Raw genomic sequence first — 15,333 nt, 5'->3', positions numbered from 1 at the left:
TTCTTTGTTTTAATTCGCAGTTTTTTTAAGTTCCCAAGTTGTTGTCCTGATAAAAAGAGGATTCTAGGCTACGGACGACAACGGCACGTTAAGCCATTCATCGCCGTTTCGTACTTATGTAAGAAGTACCCACTCAGACACAAGGTTATATTTGTCGTAAGTAAATATCGTCTCTACCTCTATTTTAATTGTAGGTATGCTTTATATATGGCATAGATAGGTATAGCACTCTATTGAAATATGAAACCAATGTAGGCCTTATGGCTTGAATTCTGGGTCAAAATGAAACACAAAACTTGTAAATAAATTAGTCTTATTAAGTACCTACATATCACTCAAATTTCACCCTCTTAGATCTCCTCTCCTCTGAACTAGTTTGAATTTCATTTTGACAACAACAGCAACAAAGAACTGATAAAATTTTGTAAAAAACATAGCACAGGATGTAAACCACCAAGGCTATGAAAGCTAGTACATCCAGCTGTAGTTGCTGGTACAGCGGAAGGTCGGCAGATGGCGTCCTAAGGTTTGGCGCGCCGCGGTAACGAGCTACGTACTCCGTCCAGTAGATGGCGTTTTCTAGTGGAGATATTGTGCGATCATGCCAGATTCTGGATACTTGTTTGGCGCGTTGTTGGAATCTGGAAATAAAGATTTTACATTAAATATCTGTAGACTTGAGTTAACACAGAATTTGGTAGAGCTTTTGAAATTGTAGAGCACAGTGCAAAATTAATATTTATGTAGGTAAATAATATGTACTGTGTTCAAGGGGTTAAATAAGTTTATAAAATGGGCTATTTTGTTTGGATGTGTGAATGGACTAAAGACATTATAAATCTCATAACACCTACATTTTATTGCACATTGCTTACGTCATTTCGTAAAAGCAAAGTAAGGCAGCGTAGGTAGATAAGTTTTGTGATACAAATTCTCGAGAAACATAATACACAGGTACCTAATATTATACCTTGCATTTTTAGCGGTTATTCACAAAGTATTATTCTTTTACACAGTCTTAATTTTTTTCCACATTATTGCCTTTCTTTGGGAGATTTCCATTACCGCGATCAAAAATAGCCCCTGTAATAATAAAATAATCATAAAGATTCAGTTTTCCCTACGTATTTCTGATTCCGTAATTATCGTGAAAAAAAGCAAAATTCAAAACGCCTACCTATCTTTAGGAATAATAATTTTACTAACATATTTGAAGGCCCCTCGTCACTCACCGTCGTATTTGTCGTAAACATGTCACAAAATTAGCTCTACTTATATGGACTTTTTTCAATTAGTGCTTTTATTATTCATTTATTTGACTTCTCATTTACTTATTTAAATTAAACTTATTGGGAATGTATAAACATTTGTATGTAAGAATAAGATTTTTACGAGAACACTTACGTGGGGTCTAAAACTTCATTTATAGCGTCCAAAAGGTAGTTCTTCTTCAAGTCCTGGTACGACACGATGGAGGCGATTCCAGCGTCCTGCAGAACCGCTGCGTTACCGTACTGGTCTCCGAAGAGTGGGATGGCCACCACTGGTATACCAGCGTCGACGGCTTCTATCGTGCTGAGTATACCAGTGTGGGAGATGAACACTTTCACGTTGTCGTGTTCTGGAATAAGCAACGTTTGTATTTTAAAATACTAATAAAATTAATTATGTAAATTGGTAACGACAGTTTGAAAGACGGGCTATTCTTCTTTACGTGGATGCATACCTATTTATCAATGAAAAGGTAGGGATCATTCAATTAAATAATGTGGGTTTACCTAATTTGCTTTACTTATTTAATTCGTTCATTAAGTAATAGTTAATTAAATAATATGGGTTTAACTGGCTTGCCTTTAATACGTAGGTACTTTCGTTCATTATTTAATACTTAATTAAATATTATGGGTTTAATTGGCTTTAATTACCTACTTTGCCTTAAGTATAGTCATGGTCAAAAAATTAAACGATTTTCCGAAATGAATTATAATTAAATTTGAATGGACCCTACGTGTTTAATTACATAATTAGATTAATTTTATTATATGTAGAGCATATTGCTGTCAGATGTTATTGCCAAATCATTTGCCAAAGATAAAAACGAGTCACAAAAGAAATGCATCGCTTATATTACACATAAGTTATCTTTTCACTAACTATTACTTTATCCCATGTATGCATTTGAGTGCAGAATTTATCTAAAGCCAGATCTGCATAGGATGCTCCTCTACAATCTAATTAACGCCTTATCCAATGCAAAACCCCGCAATTTTGTTTTCACTTTAAACACTTCATTCACCGTTCACGTTCACTCTATAGTTTAATGAGTACTTACTTAAAATGTCGTATTGAGGGAACCACCTCATCGTCATAACGTTCCTCGGCAGCTCCAAACTGCCGCCGTCCCATTTCCAGAGCACCCTTAGAGGCAGTTTGCTGAACGCTGATAACATCTCCTGTAGTTTATCCTTGGGTAGCGTGGAGTCTTTCACTGTGGAACCCAAATTGACGTAAATAACGCCATGTTCCGCCTCGTTTATAAACCTTTCGATTTCCTGAAATGAGCAAGCAGTTAGTTTCGGAAAAGAAGTGTTGGAGGCGTTAAATGAAATGGGGATTTAAGATAATTTTGAAATGCTTAGTATAAGGTATTCTACCAGTTATTAGGGTAGATAAACATATTTGATTGATTTCAATAATGTAGAGTCAAAAAAACAATATGTAGAGTCGCTACATCCTTTACGCAAAAGTTTTATAAAAAAATAAGTTGCTTTTAGGTATCAATATTGTTAATTTAAATGTAAATAAGAAGATAAATAAGTTGTATGTTTTAACTTTTTATTCAAATTGTATTCTCTAGCAACTTGTAGGTACTCGTGTATCGTGTCTTTAAAGTAGAGCTGCAATAATCACTATTGCAATATTAGTAGGTACGTTCAAGTAAATCAAGATTATAATGCTGCAGTAGATGTCAAGCTTCTTGCTTGCGCAAACAATGCAAATAAACAAGTCACTATCAGCCTATCAGTGTACAGTCTTAAAATAATATTATGATTGTTATCACCTACCTACATGGACAATACATGAGTCTCCCTACACTAGTCCTACTAACTACGCTCTTTCATATTTTTTTACTTTTAACCACATATTGTTTTATAGAATTGTTAGACAATCAAAAAACTAAAACTTACAAAATAACCCAGCTCATTATGTTATTCTAATTATGCGCGTTAAATTATCAGAGTCAGACAATCCACATTCCTCTAAATAACTCAATTCACGAGTTTATTTTAGGAATACCATCGCAAATTGATGGTATTGGTTGTATTAGTAAACCAACGATAACATCCCATAACCTTGGGGAGAACAAATAAAAACAATGAAGCAAGCTACGAAACGATGACCTAAACTGACTGAGGTCATTGTGACGTAGGTAGGTTCATCATTCTAATTTAATATCAGCCGTCCTCCCAAGGTCAAACTTGTTTTTGTTTTTGATGCGATTGTATGGCTACTTGTAGGTATTATCTATCCATTTGGCTTCATTCTCGCACATTTTAGAACATTCCTTATCTATACCCACCTACGGTTCTGTAATATATTCGTGAAACTACAAGTAAAAAAAATATGTGACATCATTTCTTAACTCAGAAGCTGACACATTACTTACCGTCGGTATAACTTTCGGTGGCCTAACGTGTATTCCTCCAATATCAATAACGTTATCTGGCCTGGCAATACCTCCGAATATCGATGGGTGTGTGTTTACAAACATCAAGCTAGCGTTGGAGGCTATGCTCTCAAGAGAAGGCAAACTGTCCCCAAGGTATTTGTACAGGTACACATGATCGGTCACCTGTGAACCGACGTAGTACACCCAGTTCGTTACGTGATACAACACATAACTCTTCAGCCGGTCGAAGAACCAAGGCTCTTTGCCGTAAGGGAGCCCGGCTTGGGTTACATACGCGGAATTGAAACCGATGCCCAGCCTGTTGTACTGCCATGGCTGAATCGGTTGCGAACTGAAAGCGATATATGGTGCACTCAAATTCGCGGCCAACGCCAGAGCACAGTCACTGTTATACGATTCCACTACTATCACGTCGAATCGAGGCCGAGTCCTTATCATGTGGAGCACGTAGTGATTGTTCATAAGAGTCTTGCAGTCGTCGTTGCCGGCTTTAGTTGCAACCAGAGTCTCGAAGGGCACTCGACTCACTTCGTTCACGATCACTGATTCGTAAGACAATCCCTTGTACACTAACGTATTTTCACTGAGTAACACTTCTTTGTAGGTTGCCGGTGCATCTGGTTGGCTGAAGTGGCTGACGAGGGTGACATCGTGGTTTCTGTTGGCGAGCTCGTAGAATAGACTTTTGTAGGTGAGGTAGTTGTTCCGGTCCAGCGATGGGAATATGCCCAGTATTCTGTAGCTGGTAGTGGTGTAAATTGCAGCCACGAAGTAGAAGACGAGCGCGATGTTTTGTGCCATTGCGGCTGCGACGCGTTCGTGCTGCTGAACAGTTAGATGGTCACTAGGCGTGAATGGAAGCCGGCTTGCGTGGTTATCTAATAATAGAGGTAGACGACATGAGGTAATCGTTCCGTTGACGGCGTGGTTTCGTAATAATCAGAAATATTCGTGAGTCTGAGTAAGCGTCATTGATCGTGACCTCGATTTGCATCGGAAGCGTGCTCGGTTCGCGCCGTCAAAACGCCTACTGAACATAATACCATTTCTCTGGAATGTTTATTTATGAGTTAATTAAATAATGACATGCACTGATATGGTTCAGTCGAATGCATTGTGTGATAAAACGGCCGAGTGACCTGACCTACCCCTGGGAATTTATTGTTGATGAGGACAATAGATTTTCTGCCTGATTTGTGGCAGTAAACACTTACTTAATGAGTGACAATCAGTTAATTACGATAGCACGCTCTTTTACTTGGCATGTTTACTTCTTACAAATAACAAAAGCAAATCGATAATGGCAACCAATATTAGATAGTTAATTCATACGATTAAAGTAGAAGGACTTTATCAGAACACACACCTAGATAAGAATTCGAATAATAACTTATGGAGAATTGGAGAAGTCAGTAACGCACAAACCACGTTGTAGAAAAGTTCATTACCATTTTTTCACTAAGGTACCTTATCGTGTTTCTAGAAACTTCCACTGACACGCCATCCATGACGTCATGTCTAGGGGGCTTAGTGTGACTTGTGAGTTTACATCAATTAACGTCTTCACTAGCGACAGGGTAAAAAAAATCATTAAATGTACCTATGTATGACGGATTGTACAGCGACCCTAGCCTAGCGGATACTATCAAGAACTAAAATCTTCATAGATTTTTTTGACGCGTTTACTAGTGACGTTCGATGTAAACTCACACTGACGCCCTAGTTCCCTTAACCATTCACGGAAAATTATTAAAATAATAAGTAATATTTTATGTAAGATGAAATAAATGCATTCGGATTCCATTCCTGAGTGTGACATAAGATAAAAGATTGGTAATAAGTTACGACCTGAGGTTACAAAACACGTCAAGGTGCCGTCCAAAGTCTATGATGCATTACACTTCCTTCGTGCAACGAACATGCATGTTCGGGCGATACGGAGTTTAAAAATAAAATGTTTGGGTTTTTGTCAATACATTCAATAACAAAACTTATTAAATGATCACTGTACCTAATTAGCACTAGTAGGTTTAATTACAGTAAATTATAATCATACCGCTCACATGTTCCGAAAACATTGCATCGCTAATATTATGCCAGATGTTATGAAAAAATTGGATCACTGGTTGATTACGCAGTAATTCTAAAATCCCATAACTACGAGTATTTCATAAGTCCTACGAGTATAGCGACAATTTAAAAAATTCAAATCGTGTATTAAGAATTTTCACGCCTACGAAGTTATTTTCAACCCACGACCTTCAGACCTTTGTAGGCACAAGAAAAGTAAAGGAAGTTTATCAAAGAATAAACGACCCAATACAAGTATGTTCCACTAAGAGCGATCTCAGCTTAAGTAATAAGCTATTTGCTCTTATTTGCATTACTCATTTCACAATACGTCAATTTTGGAACTACATGAATTCCAGTTTAGCTGCTGACCCTTCAGGGTTCCATGCTCCGGCACACATGTTGCTCGCAGAAGGAGCCAGCAGACTGGAAACAATTTGGCCGCTCCAGCCGGTTTAGAATACGGAGAAACAATGCCTATTGATCACTTTACTGTACTAATTATACTAATTAATGTGGTGTACGTAAAGATGTTTCGACATGTGGAATTAGAGGTTCTTACGCCACAAGTTTGCTAGTTACGGGTGTTGATTTTTATGCAATACGCGCATAATATGAATACGAACAATTCTTTAATGTATTTTGTAATCAAAAATTTAGTTAATAATGTAAAAAACAATTTATAAATCCTATGAGAACATTTTCGACTTCTACGCGGACGAAGTCGCGGGCAAAAGCTAGTCAATCAATAAAGCGATAACGATTAAAAGTTCTTGTTTGCTAATGTACTTTTTATTTAGGCACTTACATAAAAATACGAATCTTTGTTTAGCAACAGTTCTAAGAAGCAACTCGGGAAATTGTAAACCCTTTTTGCCTCTATTTGTAAGGCTTACTAAAATTCCATACCTACATGTATCTTATCTTATCCTTATATTATGTAGGTATAATCTTCAACTACACAAAGCACTTATACAACATTAGCTTGCAGTGATTTATTGAAATGTAAGACTTTCATAATCGCAATGAGTTCAACAGTCTGAAATATGGAAATCAAAAATCTGAAACTATAATCAAGTTTTGCGACTCCAAAAGCCGTTATCTCCCGTTTTATCTCGCTAATAAATTACTTAATATTATTTTTATCACTCAAAACAGGATTAAGCGTCCAAAGGGTCAAGTCACACTGAGCGATAAACTGACAGCCGGGACAAACGAAGCTACGGTTACATAAACTGGGCCGTGGCGTTACCGCGACGAGACACTATCGTAAGGTTTCCTTCGCAGGGCTGGCAATGGTGTGGTTAAATATAATAAATATAATTATTCTGCGGTCTGATCAACCATCGCCATGGTTAGGATTACATACGGACCGTACGGTAATGAAAGCAGTGATTCTTATGTAAACTTATGGGTGCAGTCAACACAGTGTTTTTGGTGAATTGAAGTGGAAATGTTTTCAAATCAGTTGCTATGCTTTTGACTTTAAAGTAGGTATCTACCTTATCTTAATGATTTCAAGAGGTGATATTTTTTGCTCATTGTATTGCATGGGAGAAGAGAGTGATGGAAAATGTTAAATAATATTGTCAAGTAAGGCAAGTTATTTTAGAAAAGCCAGAATTTTAGTCCTTATGTTGTAAGAAGAATTTCTCCGTCTTCTTACCTGTTGAACATACATAGAGTTCCGCATTAGTTTACCAGAAAGGGCAGCCTTGGCAACTATTTTTAGTGATTTTTGCACCGTGCCAACCCTACGGATTGATAGAAAAAGTCCCAGACTGTTTGGATTAGCAGGAATTATGGTCTTTTCGCCGTTGTTTACGTGTACTTGCCCTTACATTACACAACGTCAGCTCTGTCTGAAAGCATGGATTTAGATGCTCCCGATAAAGATGAAAATCTGGGCTATTTACATAAGAAAGTAATTTGCGTACCTACATTGTTCCAACCAAAAAACTTAGAACAGGCCGTTCTTCGTCAAAAATAGATGTTTAAATTAAAGTTACCTACCTACATAGGTAAACCAATCGCTGAAAGAACGATAATGTTTTCAAAAGTGATACAATAAATTGTGTAAAATAAGATTTTTGTATCCCATTTTATTCAGTGTCTGTTTTTCACGTTTTTATTTTTGTTCCTTAAAAAGACGTCGATTTGATTACTTTTTGGATCCTTGATTCGGAGCATATTTTGTATTCATTCTTAAGTTATTATAATTTTTCTCTAAAAGCAACGACACACCAAAAGTCCTAACAAACCTCATAATACAGACCCTCATTCCATTATCAAGCAACTTCTTTATCAGTGGTCCACAATAAAAAGCCTCTGAAAAAGATATCTCGGGATCCGAAGGCTGTCTATTATATTCGCATTTGTAAAAGGCATTAGTCTGAACCCTCGACAACATAAAAATGTAATTACAAGGAGCTTCGAGCCACTTAAATATAGATTTACCCTTTGCAGCGATGTGATAGGGCCGGAGGTGTGAGATCGATCACAGACTAAATGCATTATAGACTACCATGGAAATGTACTACGCCAATTTGGGTATGCATTTTATTAAGATGAATTTGAATTTTAGGAAGTTCACACTCAAGTTCAATATTTAATTAAAAGATACGATCAGTTAAAAGGAAATCTAAATAACTTTGCATGGACCACACGATTAGACAATCGATTTTTATATTTACTCATGATGCTTGATTGAATTTTTTACACGTTTTCGTTTATGTTGATGTCAATACATAATAATAAATACGTACGTAATGAGTGCATATTAGATACTTATTCACAAATAAGCCTTCTCTTAGCCTTTTTTAGTGATTTATAAAATCTAGGCTAATGCATAAAATCTATTCTAAACTGATATAGAACCTAAGGCATCTTTTTGGCTAAGTTGTCTGTGCAGAAGATCCATCATATCGCGATTGTGCCCTGCTCAATTATCCCCTTCTCCAAACTGATAACTTGATTCATTTCTCAGGTCGGCGAAACCGATTTGTTTATTTTCAGGTGCTGCGGTTTTGTTGGCAGATGTATTGGAAGAATTAACGCGATTTTGATGGATTTCATCGGATTTTCCTAATACATCGACAAATACAATTTGTTCAGGTACCTACTATGTTGTTTGTAGTATTTCTTCAAGTAGGTAGCTCTTAGCACAGTATTTTTTACAGTAGGTAATCTTTAAATTATTGTTAGTCAGTTAGTAATTCTTGTATGATGAAAATGTTGTTTATTTGGTAAGAGTTATTGTTCGCGGATCCATGATGCGAATGTAGTGACCCTGGAGAATCCAGATGGCAGGTTTCGCTGGCAACCATCGCGCGGCGTGAAGGAGCTGATACCGATCTGAAAAAACAGTTTTCTCTGGATATTAGATGTACCTACTTCATAAAGACATCACGTTAGTTTATTATACCCATAGTTGTTTTATACCTTTTGATGCATGCACAATATTTACATGAGTGAGTATCTTTGAATACTGGCTAATTGTAACCATACTACTTGTCGTACTAATTACGCAGTTTGCAAGGTATAGATCGTTTCTTCCGCAAAGACGCGCCCCACCAATTTTTGCTCGAGGGAAGCGCGGGGTGCGGGGAGTTTGATTCGAACAATCCGAGTGTCATTTAATGTAGTGTGCGTAGAGTGCACTCATGGATAATTTAGCGTGTACCGATAACACTTAAAGACATTAGCGGAAGAATGGTGGGGCGCGTCTCAAACGAACACTAGGTACTGTCTATTTAATAATTACATGTTCAATCCTTTCAGTGGTTACTTCAGTCGCAACTTAATATACCAGACTTTATGTGACCATTGTCGGTATGAAATTGTGAACTCAAAGCTAATAAGTAGAATAGGGATGTTTCCTGGGTCAAAAAGCAAGAGTTTTAATTAGTCCGTCAGTTAACTTATCAAAAAATACTCTACACGTATTTTTCACTTTTTCAAACTAATGAAAATTTAAAGAGATAAAGCGCGCCAAAGCACAGAATAAGTAATAGTACAGGCCAAAGTTCATAAGAAGAGGCCCGTGACGTCCATGAGTGCATAAAAGTGCCGCACTTTGTGACGTCACGCGGAACTTCAACGCACCATAACTATGTAATTATTTGTTAGATTGATAAATAATAATATAGGTGTCCAATATTTTTTGATATTAAACATGACGGCCTAAAAATTTTTTTTTAGGAAACTAGCCTATTGTTGTAAAACTTACAAGCACCCTCCTGTTATTGACAGTAGCGACCAAAGGTCCTCCAGTGTCCCCGAGACAGGTGCCGACCCCACCAGCGCCGCTGGTGCACATATGACTGGGCTGGATGACGCCGCCGTACGTACTCGCGCACTCGTCGTTAGGTATCACCCTCAAGTTCACGGAACTTATCATTTGGGTCAAGCCGACGGAGTCACCTGGAATGGTGAATTAGAATCCACAAGTAAGTGGGTAATTCCAATCAAAAAGGAGGAAAGATAAAATTTACAGTAAAAGGTACAGTTCTTCAGGTGAAGTTCTCGAAAATTAAGAAAGACCATACAAACAGTCATCAAATCATCAGTATTTTAGTTTTTACTCTCCATGCCAGGAGGATGATCTTCTATAATTTACTGAGGCAAAGGGAGGGAGGGAGAAGGATACAAACCAAATTCCCAAAAATACGGAAGGTACGACTAATTCAGGAAAGGGTATTTTATTTAATATTGATATGAGATAGTTACCATCTCTAGTGATTCCAAATCCGGAAGCTAGACCAGTTGTCCCGACGTAATTACTGTATAGCTCACTACCCGTGGGTAGGTTGATCGGTTGAATGAACACTGAAAAGATAATTATGAAGGTAGGTTAGAAAGTATCATCATCCTAAAAGACGTCCTCTGCTGTCCAAAAGATTTCCAGATTGGGCGTTTGGAAGCAGCTGCATTCAGTATACTTCTAAATATCCGAAAACAAACATCAACTTACAAGAAAAGCTAATCCTGGGGATAAAGACAACCGCAACGTCATTAGCCAAGATCCAGGGGTTGTAGCCAGGATGCATAGTCACACCAGTGTAGACCACTCGAGTGCCGCCAGCGAAGAGGAAGTTGGAGCCGACGACGACGGTGATGGAGTTGGCGATGTTGTTGCCATCGTTGTTGCAGTGAGCTCCAGTCAGGATCCGAGTGTCGGAGATGATGGTGCCTCCGCAGACTGAGGTCTGGATCAGCCGGAACGTGATGATGAGGCCGGCCTGGATAAAAATGATAAGACTTTTAAACTTCACGATATAATTAAAGATAGTAGGTATAGAGAAGAAAAACACGAATACAACTGATACATACTTTTCACTGTAAATACAATCAACTGTTATGATGTCTGATTGCTATACAATTTATTGTAAAATATGTATAGTGCCTCACCCCGATATTTACTTTTCGTTCTATTTAGCTTACATAGAAAACTAAATTTGAGATTTTATACTGAACGAAGAACGAACCAAATTACCTATAAAGTGTGACTAACCTGGTATGGAACTGCAGCGACAGTGGTGGTCGAACCTCCAGCAACTCTTTGCTCATTTTCCGCTTTTCTTATCCTGTCTGCTTCATGCATTCCCACCTTTAAGTGGTAGTCATAAACGCCATTATCCGGCGGCACCGTCTTTCCCAAAGCACTGCATGCTAAAAGCAACAAAACCAATGAAATCCCGCGCATCTTCGTTGCTGATATTCGCAACAATAAACCAAATTACATCATGCACCAATTTTTTATGAAAGGCATTAAAATTATCTAAACCGATTAATCATTTATTAATCTTTTAGGTTTAACAATGAAGTTTAATTCCATGCGATTGCAATGGTTGCTACGAATTCTTAATCGGCAGATTTGTATTTAAAATTGTTATGTTATGTATTTGCTAATCAATCTTATATGAGTACCTCTCTATCTTCTAAATATATAAAAGGAGAAACTGACTGACTGACTGACAGATCAACGCACAGCCTAAACGGCTAAACGTAGGCACTTGAAATTTGGAAGGGACGTAGTTTAGGTACCGTAGAGGTGCACTAAGAAAGAAATTCCCGAAATTCCCACGGGAACGGGAGTTAGCGGGAAAATCCTTTTGTATGAAAAATCTAAACCGCTTAAGTTAGACGCTTGAAATTTGGTATGCAGGTACCTTAGTAAACTTAAAGCTTAGGTGCAACAGGATATCGCAAAATTCCCACGGGAACGGGAGTTAGCGGGAAAAAACATATGTATGAAAAAATCTAAACTGCGTAAGATAGACGCTTGAAATTTGGCATGCAGGTACCTTAGTAAACTTAAAGCTTTGTTACAACAGGATATTGCAAAATTCCTACGGGAACGGGAGTTAGCGGGAAAAAACATTTGTATGAAAAAAGTCTAAACCGCTTAAGATAGATGAAGGGGGTAAAACTGGATCCACGCGTATGAAGTCGCGGGCGGCCGCTGGCTATCATCTATCTATATTAGGGTGGTCCTTATTTTGCGACTTTTGAATTATCCCCGGGGCACTTTCTCATTCGATTATATACCTCTAAATATGAAATTAGCTTTTTTTGATTTTTTTTTGTTAAGATTTAGAGGTCGCTACCAGCTGTCAAAGTCCGTGCCGTGTGGGGACGGCCGTNAAAATACCCAATAAATAAAGGTCAAACAAGGTCACGCCGCCGACGCCGCCGCCGCCGAAGTCAAAAAGTCGGCGCGCCGCCGCCGACCAATTTTATATCGGCGCCCACCTCTAATAAGTAGTGCTTACTTATTGTCAAAGTTGTAAACTTGCGATTGTTAAAGTTTCAAGAGTCTTGTGATTCAATTGACTCTTTCTTTAAATGTATGGATAATTCTATTTTGAAAAATGGTAAACCATTTAAAGAAGTACGTTGAACCACAAGCGATCAGAACTCCGAGGAGAAACCAAACAATACAAACAAGTTTCTATCTACCATGAAATGTGTAATCACTGAAGCGAATGTTATGGCCCAGAAGTTGTAACTTTTCACCTTTGCATAAAACTGCATTTTTTAACAAACTTTCCGAAGGGGACTCGTTGTTACGACCATGTTGATATTTTCTGTGGGTTAGAACTTCCCAGACTCGTAAATAAGACTCATAAAGATTTGCGCTAGGGGTTTTTTATAAATCGTTTAAAGGTTTGGGGGTTTCGGTTCATAAAAAGTTTCAATTAGAGTGCTTCAGTGCCGCACGCATTGATTGGATCAGAGTTACTTAAGTAGTTGCCAAAAATAGTTATTTACATAAAGGTGCAAGGTTCTATGTTTACTTAATGGTGTTACACTACTCGTACCTACTATAAATTTAAAAGAGTGGACTTACCTAGTAATTTGTGGTGTAGGATACACCGGTGTACACCGTTCAATTAAACATATTTTTGGAAGACGATTTGATTTCAGATTTCGTAACTAATTTCCTGTTGTAGATTTGTTATCTAATGTTGTTGATGGGTCTCCAGTCATGTTTACCCAAACTTGAAAGTCAAAGCTCTAGATGAGGGTAAGCTCTGGAGGCTCCGGTAAGTTTTCAAAAGCGCTTAGCGCCATCCCGAGCGGATATCGAGATTGTAGTGGCATGGCTAAGTCAACTTGCCACAGGCAAAGTTTTAGGGCTTCTTTGAATTAGTAACGTTAAATAGCAAATGTAGCTAAATTGAAATAAGTCCAAACTTGGTTTTGATCGCTTCCTTAATGATTTTGTGCTAAAAATTTTCACGACATGTGCCCTTACACTGTGTCTGTTTATAGGCTTAGGTAAATTCACTTTGGTTTTATCACGAGCTGCCCAAATCAATGTCTGAGGTTGATTCTACACCGGCTTGCTACGGTAACTTTGTTGGGCATTTTCAAGGGACATTTCAAACACAATCACCAACCTTTGATTCTCCACTTTCGGGATCTTCTGTCTACTAAAAGGGGTAACCCTCATCAGATGCCAGGGAAATAATATTCGACCAAGAAATCAGAGTTGGCTACTTTACCTGCTTGCATCCGAACTTGGGGTCCGAACCGCTTCACAGCTTCCACCGCAAGCACAGCTGACGCTTGATGCAAGCCGTGCGCGAGGAGCTGAGCCAGTGTGGCGGCGAACGCCACGCCCCACCCCCACCCGCCTTCGGGGTAGTAGTGGCGCGTGAGTGTAAGCAGCTGCCTCGGGTCGAGCTTCGTCTGCCGCGTGGGCGCACCGCTCGCTTCCAGCACTAGCGGCAACGACCTCGTGCGGAGCAGCGGCGCGCCGCCCGACGACCATGACTCTTCCATCAAAGCGCGCGCGCATCATGTGCCGACCGCATCACCGTCGCGCGTACACACTCCCGCTCATGTCCGAATATCCATCGTCACTAAACTTTTGTATGATTTAACCTAGTTTAGTATGATAACTGGTCTGGAGTTTCGTGGGTTCTGTTAAAAGTATAAGTATGAGCCTATTGCATTTGCGTAAACCTGATCACTGTTAGTTAACTTATCAATCAAAATTTAAATAAAACCTTGGATTTTATCTTTTGGAAGTGTACATAAGTAAATATGTACTTTTGAAATCTGTCAAATCCCCAATCTAATAATTCAAGAGACGAAAATAACTCTTCCATCAAATCGCGCGCATCATGTGCCGACCGCATCAACCGTCGCGCGTACACACTCGGGAGCTCATGTCCGAATATCCATCACTAGATTTTGTTTGTTGAGTAGTTTAGTGAGATAACTGGTCTGGAGTTTCGTGGGTTCTGTTAAAAATAGTATTGTGAACCTACTGCATTTGCGTAAACATGATACTTGTAATTAAAAATAAGGTATTAATATAAATAAGTCGTCCTTTATTTATTTAGGACTAGATAGTTGGATGGAAGACTTAATATAAACTTCATTTCAGCATACGAATCGGTAATATTCAAATTGCAGCAAATCCTCAATCAACTAACAAGAGACAAAACGTGCTGATGCTTCAAATGTGAGGCTCACATCATAGTTTCAGGACTAAGCTTTTAATTACAAAGGCCTCTGGCGATAAATTCCCTACGAACAATGCGAAGTAGTTTATAAAACAGTATTGAGCGCGATACTGACATACCCGCTGTCCCGCTGTGCCATGATTCTCTGATGCCGGGAGGCGGATTCGGCCCGTACTTACATAAATCTTCGTGAGCGGCATGTCAGTGCCTTAACGCATTAAATCTTAGCGAAATTTTACGCAGACTTTACCAGGGTTTACGAAGATCGCCCTACAAAGTTCCAAATTAATTTTCGCTTTAATTGTAAATTTATCAAGGCTGGCCATTGAGGGTTTTCGTATTTTAAATGTGTACATAGGCTGATGGCTTTTGTAAATCAATAAAGATTACAATATTTTTTTTTGTTTTTTAGATTTTTGTCGATACTACGCTTCCACGCAATCTATGCACATGTCGTGGCAGCTTTTAATTAAGGCTACACTATAAACACGTATTGTTTTCTATGTTTTTTTTCCTGTTCATTGTGTATGTCTTGTTAGCTGTCCTTAAATAAATAAATAAATAAATAAATATGGGCCAGAAGATAACCGTCCG

At 38.4% G+C, this 15,333-nt stretch overlaps 2 protein-coding genes across 2 annotated transcripts; both read right to left on the bottom strand.

Moving 5' to 3' along the window:
* Positions 1-312: 312 nt before the first annotated feature.
* UGT44A1 (UDP-glycosyltransferase UGT44A1) lies at positions 313-4,750 on the bottom strand. The gene is made up of 4 exons (XM_028300721.1): positions 3,668-4,750; positions 2,333-2,552; positions 1,405-1,621; positions 313-641 (listed from the first exon to the last, which is right to left on the bottom strand). Exons 1-4 carry the CDS (start codon positions 4,490-4,492, stop codon positions 332-334), a joined length of 1,572 nt encoding a protein of 523 aa, XP_028156522.1. The 5' UTR covers positions 4,493-4,750; the 3' UTR covers positions 313-331.
* A 3,551-nt stretch (positions 4,751-8,301) lies between these two features.
* On the bottom strand, positions 8,302-11,503 carry LOC114350078 (collagenase-like). Its single transcript, XM_028300725.1, has 5 exons — positions 11,274-11,503; positions 10,734-11,001; positions 10,490-10,588; positions 9,990-10,183; positions 8,302-9,115 (listed from the first exon to the last, which is right to left on the bottom strand). The coding sequence occupies exons 1-5, from the start codon at positions 11,463-11,465 to the stop codon at positions 9,014-9,016; spliced, it is 855 nt and encodes a 284-aa protein (XP_028156526.1). The 5' UTR covers positions 11,466-11,503; the 3' UTR covers positions 8,302-9,013.
* Positions 11,504-15,333: the final 3,830 nt, after the last annotated feature.

This window comes from Ostrinia furnacalis, unplaced genomic scaffold, assembly GCF_004193835.3.
Source record: "Ostrinia furnacalis isolate ACB-3 unplaced genomic scaffold, ASM419383v2 OfSCF0780, whole genome shotgun sequence".
NCBI lineage: Eukaryota > Metazoa > Arthropoda > Insecta > Lepidoptera > Crambidae > Ostrinia > Ostrinia furnacalis.
Note: the sequence above shows the minus strand (reverse complement) of the source record. Positions and strands in the feature narration are given on the sequence as shown.